Here is an 8484-nt window from a genome sequence, read left to right on the forward strand (position 1 = left end):
ATCCCACTTATTGTCATTTGATCTTTGATAAGCCTATCAAAAATATAAATTGGGGGAAAGATTCCCTATTTAACAAATGGTGCTGGGTGAATTGGCTGGTGACTTGTAGAAGACTGAAACTGGACCCACACCTTTCACCATTAACAAAAATTGACTCTCCCTAGATAAATATTTAAACTTAAGACATGAAACTATAAAGATTCTTGGAGAGAGTGCAGGAGAAACATTTGAAGAAATTGGCCTGGGAGAATACTTTATGAGGAGGACCCCCTGGGAAATTGAAGCAACACCAAAAATACATTACTGGGATCTGATCAAACTAAAAAGCTTCTACACAGCCAAGAACACAGTAAGTAAAGCAAGCAGACAGCCATCAGAATGGGAGAAGGTATTTGCAGGTTATGCTTCAGACAAAGGTTTGATAACCAGAATCCACAGAGAACTCAAACTTATTAATAAGAACAGAACAAGTCATCCCATTCCATTGTGGGCAAAGGACTTGAACAGAAGCTTCTCTGAAGAAGACAGGCGCATGGCCTACAGACACATGAAAAAAATGCTTATCATCTTTAATCATCAGAGAAATGGAAATCAAAACCACTCTGAGATATCATCTAAACTCCTGTAAGCTGGCTTAGGTAACAAAATCCCAAAACTACAGATGTTGGCATAGATGTGGAGAAAAAGGAACACTTCTGCACTGATGGAGGGAGTGCAAGCTAATTATGTCCCTTTTAGAAAGAAGTATGGACAATACTCAGGGATATAAAAGTAGACCTGCTGTTTGAACCTGCAATTCCTCTACTAGGTGTATATCCAAAAGACCAAAAATCACTTTATAACAAAGATATTTGCACCAGATTATTCATTGCAGCTCAATTCATAATAGCCAAGTCATGGAAGAAGCTCAAGTGCCCACTGACCCATAATAAATTGAGGTATATGTATACCATGGAATATTATGCAGCCTTAAAAAATGATGGAGACTTTACCTCTTTTATGTTTACATGGATGGAGCTGGAACATACACTACTTAGTAAAGTATCTCAAGAATGGAAGAAAAAATATCCAATATACTCAGTACTATTATGAAAGCAATTTACAATCACTCACACTTTCCTATGAAGAATAGATCACAACTATAGCCCAAGATAAAGGAGGGAGAAAGGGTATGGGAGGGGATGGGGAAGGTCAGATCAAGGGAGGGTGAATGGTGGGATCACACCTATGGTGCACAATGCAAGGGTACATGTAGGATCTATTAGTATACAATAGGGGTCCTCAAACTTTTTAAACAGGGGGCCAGTTCACTGTCCCTCAGACCGTTGGAGGGCCGGACTGCGGGCCCCAGGACGAGTCAGTTGCTAAGCAGGACAGGTAGCGGCGGCAAAAACACCCAACAGGCCAGATAAACGTCCTAGGTGGGCTACGTGTGGCCTGCAGGCCGTAGTTTGAGGAAGCCTGGTATAGAGTATAAATGTCTTAACACAATAATTAAGTAAATGAGATTAGGTATATATTAACCAGTGTGATGTAAAGTGTTCCTAATTCTATATGAAATCAGCATATTTGTACCCCATAAATGCATTAATGTATACATGATCTATGTGTTTATGATTTAATATTAAAAAAAGGAAAAAAAAAGAAAAGAAGCAATTAATTTCATATGACTTAATATGTGTACATATTAGAATAAGAAGTCATACCACAATTCTAATGCTGGCTGGCACAGGAGCAATCAGAGCATTAAATAAAGAAGATTTTACTGTCAGAATTTCATTATTCAATTTCTAAAGGCTAGCAGGTATTCTAGAAAAAGTTCTATGAAGAATTCATCACATCTCATGAAAAAATATAAAACAGAATGTCAACTTACTCCCTAAAAGTTCACATACGCAAAAACTCTAAAATCATATACAATATCCATGATAAATCACTTCTGAGCCACATATAAATTTTAAGAACTTTTTAAATAAAATTTCAGGTTTATTCTTATACTATAAATTCATTCCATAATGGTAATATTTCTTAAACCTAAACTTCAATCCCATACTGATTTCAACACTTGACCAAAATGAAGTATTGCATTTGGTGCAGCACTCTAATCTCCTATACACCTTTTCTCAGGAAGCTACTTGACAATATGTTCCACCAAAATGTAAGAAAAAACTAAGAGGAAGACAGACAACCCAGTAACTGGGGATCTAACACAACACAGAAGCAAAGACCAGCTCCATGTCTTGCCAAGTCTACAGAGGATATTCAGTCCAAACAGGAACAGGTCAGAAGGCTGTTTTCTGATTGACTACTTGACACATCTGATTATATGAAGTTATTGACACATTAGCAGTTTAAGAACGAGCAAAGAGCAACTGAGTCAATGAAAAACCTAAAACTGCATGAAAACATGTCATGCAGGAAAGAAAAACTGGATAAGCTGAAAATTGTTTAAAGATGCTGCTGCTATAAACACTGACTATTACAACTAAAGTTCTGATATAAAAATGGAGCTATGAGAAGGGAACAAGCATATTGGGGACAAAGTAGTGGAGAGCTAAACTTTCTTCTTCCACAATGAAAAATTAGTGTTAAGTTTAAATTAAAAATCCAGTTAGGTATAATACCAAAGGATACATGTGTTAAGAAACAGGTAAATGCAAAAAAACAAAAAAAAAAAACCCACTCCAAAATAGTGAAAATAGCTGCCAGCAAGCCTTACAAAACTATTCAAGTACATAAAGCCACACACACAGATTGGACAAAATGAAACAAGATTAACTCTAGTCATATATACACACATGTAACAGACAAAATTCTATGGAAAATATGAAGCAGAGTTCAGTTTGTTAAAACAGCAGGCAAGAAACAACAAGAACTTTTATGGTTAAGTCCTTATAGAGAAGAAAATCTATTTTTTTCCAGAATACCATCTTCCAAACTGCTTACCTTTGACTGTTAGATTGAAACAACCAAGTCTATCACCAGATAATGAGTCTGCACCACACTGTAATACTACAGCACTAGGCTGATACATCTCCATCACTTTTGAAATAATCTACACACAAAAATAACAAACGTTAATATCTTTAAAAACATTTTAAAATTCCATTTCAATTTTGACAATAATGATACTTACAGGCTTAAATATCTGCCCATATGACTCATCATCTATACCATCTCTCATTGGAAAATTGACAGCATAGTATTTGCCTTTTCCAGCACCAATATCCTAAAATAGTTAAATAAATCTTAGAATATATTTTATAATAAAAAATTTGACATTTAGTTTAAAAGACTGAAAGACCAGGTGTTATAAATCCAGTTTTGAATTCATCTGAGAAGTTGAGAGAGGAACGATGTAAACTGAGAAAGGAAAGAACAAAGAATAAGTACACATTCCAATTATCTATACATTGCTGGTAAAGCCTATAAATGAACCATTTCCAATTAATCCATAATCATTTTTGGGAAAAAAGAAATTAACACAGTTAAAGGTTAACATGAAATTACACCATTACGTTGAATCTTAAATAGATACATTAATACAAGATGAGGAGGAAACTTTATGAGCTAAGCCAAAAATGCTGCTGGACCATTCTATCTGTAATGCAGAATCCTTCCTGTGGTTCATAACCTGGTATGATTTGACTTACAAATGAAAGAAAAGGCCCAGACTTTCTTGAAGTTTTAACAGCTATAGACCAAACCACTGCATTTGTTCTTTAATTGGACTTGAAATAAATTTTGTTTCCTCTTCCTGGATGAGCACCATTCCAGGCATTAATATGATCAATAGATCAAAGGTTCTAGCTATACACACGCTCTTAAAGCATATATACACATTTAATATTATTCGTGTGTATATATATTTCGATGTCTGTGTACATAGAAAGATAATATAACAAAGACATTTCCACAAAATAGTTTTAACTGTAACATCCAAAGACTGGGGGTGTACTTAAAGTATGCTTCAAAATATATGAATCTTTACAATTACTGATTTGTAGGCAAATTCTTTCCAAATCTCTCATGGAATGAACTTAGCTCCAATACATTTTTACAAAAGCATAGTTTACTCTCCATATTAAGAGTTAAGGCTTGGCTCCCACAGCAGAGTGGTTACAGTGCCAGTCATATACACTGAGGCTGGTGGGTTTGAATCCAGACTGGGCTAGCTAAACGACAATGACAACTGCAACAAAAAATAGCCGGGTGTTGTAGCAGGCGCTGGTAGTCCCAGCTACTTGGGAGGCTGAGGCAAGAGAATTGCTTAAGCCTAAGAGTTTGAGGTTGCTGTAAGCTGTGACGCCAGGGCACTCTCCTAGGGTAACGTAATGAGACTGTCTCAAAATAAAAGCACCGTAGTCCCAGCTACTTGGAAGGCTGAGGCAAGAGAATTGCTTAAGCCCAAGAGTTTGAGTTTGCTGTGACACCAGGGCACTCTACCTAGGGTGACAGCTTGAGACTGTCTCAAACAAACAAAAATGTTAAGCGTTAAATGAAACAACTTCCAAAGAAGAAAAAGTAAGTGGAATTATACAACTCTCACAAATGTAGACTTAAAGAAGTCTACATTTTTATTTTTATATTAATTAACTAAACACAAACTGTACATGTGGATAAACTAAAAGTACTATGAATTCTTACATTCTTGCATAGCTGAACCACAGTTGGTATATATTCTGATCCTAAAATTTCATAACATGGAAAGTTAAGTCAGAACCTCTCACCCCAGCTGCCGCTAGCTGGCAACTCCGAGCTGCTGCCCTTTGTTAGAACAATCTTTACCTCTTTCATTTCTTATTCCACAACTATTTTTATCACTCTTCTGTTTCTTTTTTCCACCTAAACCACTCTAATTAAAATAAGCAGAATTCTAATGATGATCTAAGCTCAGAGTAACCTTTTCTGCTTTAAAATCAATTAGGGGGAAAAGGGAATGTTTATTAAGATACACAGTTCATAGAACGTCCAGATACAGCTGTACATCAAATGCAATGATTGATTTTAGTTTTCTCACAAAATTATGGGGACACATTTAAAATATCAAATGTTTGCCAGTTAGTTCCTTCAATTTTTTCCTTTCCTCACTTGTTCTTACCTTATAGACCAGTGGTTCTCAAAGAATGGTCTTTACACTGAACATGATCAGCATTTCCTGGGAACTTGTTAGAAATACATTCTCCAGCCCCAGAATGCTGAACCATTCTCAAATCCTTCTAAAACATGCACTCTCCAATATTTTCCAAAAACTTTAAACAAACAACCATAAGAATTATATAAATAATTGTGAAGAGACAATAGTGACATCCATCTACTGTCAGAAAATAAGAGGCTTTTCTAGTAAGGAGAATCAGTAAGAAACAAAATAAAAACAATTTTTTTTACATTAAAAAGGCTTCCATTTGTCACTTCTGAGATTTAGATTATATTGAAAGATATTATCTTATTCTTTAAAGTTAAAGCAATCGAGATTTTTTGCTTGACTTCTGCTAGGATGTAAAGGTTGCAGACAGAGCTACAGAGCTACCGCTTCAGAGCAGTGGTTCTCAAACTTTAATGGGCAGAATCACTCAAGGGTTTATGGGTTCCCAGAAGATGCGGATTCTGTTCAGTATAGAGACCATTCTTTGAGAAACACTGGTCTATAAGACCAAGTAAGGAGAGGGAGAAGTTGCAGGAACTAACTTGGCAAGGAAATGAAATTATAAATCTGCAATTTTAAAAGCCAAACAATTTAAACTTAAACTAAACATCTGACCTCCTATCCATTTATAAGTATAGAAAGGTTTTACCAACATAACTCTTCCTGAAGGAGTAACACACTATATGACCAAATAAAGAAAAGTCCCACATTTGAAGTATATAAGGCCACTCTTCAACAATATACCAAATATGAAAATTACCTTAACAAAATAGTTTAGAATTGAAAGTTAAATGCCTGTTAAGCAAAATCTCCCATATAATCTAGGCTGAACTAAAAATAGCTATTTAAATTTCTGAATAAATTTCAACTTGCATCCAGTTAGGTTCTAAAACACTATGGTGAAGCAAAAACTTTCAATGGGCTTGCAGAAACAGAATTTGACCAGTGGGTTTCATGTTCATAAAAGAGCACCAAATGGAAAAATATGACAGAAATAATGTAATGGAAATAAATGCACTTAATGTTAGGTAGGTAGGGCTAGGCTGTGGTATTCTGTCTCTCCCTAAATAGTACACACTACAAGTTCCAGAAGCCTTAAAAAAAAAAAAAAAAATTAAAATCAGACCTGCTAACTAAAACTAAAGACCAATGACAAAGGAGGACAGAAGAGGGATCTAAAAAGACCTAGTTTATTTATTCTACCAATTTTTACAATTAATAGCAATGAAGGCTACCTACCATCAGGTAGTTCAGAGGATTCATCCTTAACATCAAGAAAAGAGCTTGATGCTTTGTGGATGCTCAGAAATATTTATTCAACCAAAGAAAACTAAGTAAAATTTTTTTAAAAAGTCCTTTTAAGTTTTCGTTAAATTTTTGCTTATACCAGCAAAAGTGAATTGTAACAGATGTTACTGCACATAAAATGATTCAATTTGACATACAAGCTTCAAATCAATGACTCAGGAAAAATATTAGTTCAAATATAGGATTACTAACCACCTAGGTTAATCTCAACATATTTACCCAGATGGATTTAGTCTTACCCTCAAGTCTCCCGTGCCAGGAAAGTATTCCCCATATTTATGGAATGATACAGTCATTACACGATCTGTTGTATAAAAAGCTTCTTCAACACCATCACCATGATGGATATCTATATCAATATATAAGACTCTCTGATGATACCTGAAAACAAAGCCATAAGTTGTTTTTTTTTAAGGTTCTAAGATGAGAAGAACCACCAGGATTCAGGAAACTACTTTTGAGCTCTTGCATTTCAGAATGCTTAACCTTCTTTTTACTTTTCTTCCAGCCTAGGAGTCCATTCAAATATCTGGAGTCTACTTTATCTACTTTTTAAATCTCAAACCTTAGACTTTATAAATTCCCCTTTTGTCCATTGTAGGTAAAAAAAAAAAAAATGTGTTTGCTCTCTTTATAAAATGTCATTTTCTATATAATTTAAAAACATAGTATATGCCTGAGTGCATGAACATGCCCATAATCCCAGCACGTTGGGGACCTGAGGCAGGGGGACTGCCTAAGGCCAGGAATTGAAAACTAGCCTGGGCAACATAGCAAGACTCCCCCACCTCTGAAAATGTAAAAAAAAAAAAAAAACAGCCAGGCATGGTGGTGCATGATTGTCATCCCAGCCAGGGGGAGGATTGCTTGGGCCCAAGAGGTTGAGATTACATGAGTGATAATCAGGCCACTGCACTCTAACCCGAGTGACAAAGCAAGACCCTAAAGTAATGAAAAAGACATTTCTGTGTATTAACAACCAAAGATTTCACCATACTCAAGATTGCTACTTTAATTAAAACCTCTGTCTGATGACACAGTTCTAACTCAAACGCATGAAGGGAGCCACATGGATCATTATACTATGGCATTTCATAACCAGTGCATACCCATGTCAAAACAAGAAAAGGGAAAAGCGACTTCAAGTAACTGCCTTTTAAAGTACAATAAAATGAGGATTATTTTGTTACTGAATTACATGGCACTGTATTTGTTTTGCAATGGTACCACATCTGGACTAAAAGAATACAGTGTAAGTTGACATTGCCAGAATAAGCACACATAATATTCTCAAGACATGAAAAAGCAGTATGTAGAAAACTCAAAAGAATCTACCTCATCATAGCAGAATTTTCTCTCAAAATTTAAAAAACAGAAATGAAGCTATAATCGAAGTTTCTGAGTGGCTCTCGTGCCAGACAAACAAGGAAAGATGTTTAACAAATCAATTAAATAAGCCATGCTTGACTGAACCATCAAAAAAATATGCCCAAGGAAATTAAACTTATTTAAGACAATCAGCTTGGTGGCAAGGCGTTCCTCAAAGAGTTGAAGACAACGGAAACAACATCAACAATCAATTAAAAAACAGGGCAAATGATTTAAAATGGCTTTTTTTAGATCTGACACACAAACAAATACTACACTGACACTGCTCAGTTATTGTTTATTTAAAAAGTCAATACTGGCCAGGTATGGTGGCTCACAGCTATAATTCTAGCACTCTGGGAGGCCGAAACGGGTGCACAGCTTGAGCTCACAAGTTTGAGACCAGCCTGTGCAAAAAGCAAGGTCCTGTCTCTATTAAAAATAGAAAAACTAAGGCAAGAGGATTACTTAAGCCCAAGAGTTGGAGGTTGCTGTAAGCTATGAAGCCACAGCACTCTACCCAGGGGGACAGCTTGAGACTATCTCAAAACAAACAAACAAACAAACAAAAAACCACAGAAACACATAATTGGGCATTGTGGCAGGCACCTGTACTCCTAGCTACTTGAGAGGCTGAGACAAGAGAATCACTTTAGGCTTGG

At 35.7% G+C, this 8484-nt stretch overlaps 1 protein-coding gene across 1 annotated transcript in view; it reads right to left on the reverse strand.

Moving 5' to 3' along the window:
- The window catches only part of HDAC2 (histone deacetylase 2), a 25807-nt gene that overhangs the window by 12870 nt on the left and 4453 nt on the right, over positions 1-8484 (reverse strand). The window contains exons 5-7 of the mRNA XM_012804602.2: positions 6694-6835; positions 3137-3229; positions 2947-3055 (exon numbers count right to left, since the gene is read on the reverse strand). Coding sequence (XP_012660056.1) covers positions 2947-3055; positions 3137-3229; positions 6694-6835 — 344 coding nt within the window. The remainder of the gene's footprint in view (positions 1-2946; positions 3056-3136; positions 3230-6693; positions 6836-8484) is intronic.

Source organism: Otolemur garnettii, unplaced genomic scaffold (assembly GCF_000181295.1).
Source record: "Otolemur garnettii isolate 467f Iridium unplaced genomic scaffold, OtoGar3 scaffold00002, whole genome shotgun sequence".
Lineage (NCBI taxonomy): Eukaryota > Metazoa > Chordata > Mammalia > Primates > Galagidae > Otolemur > Otolemur garnettii.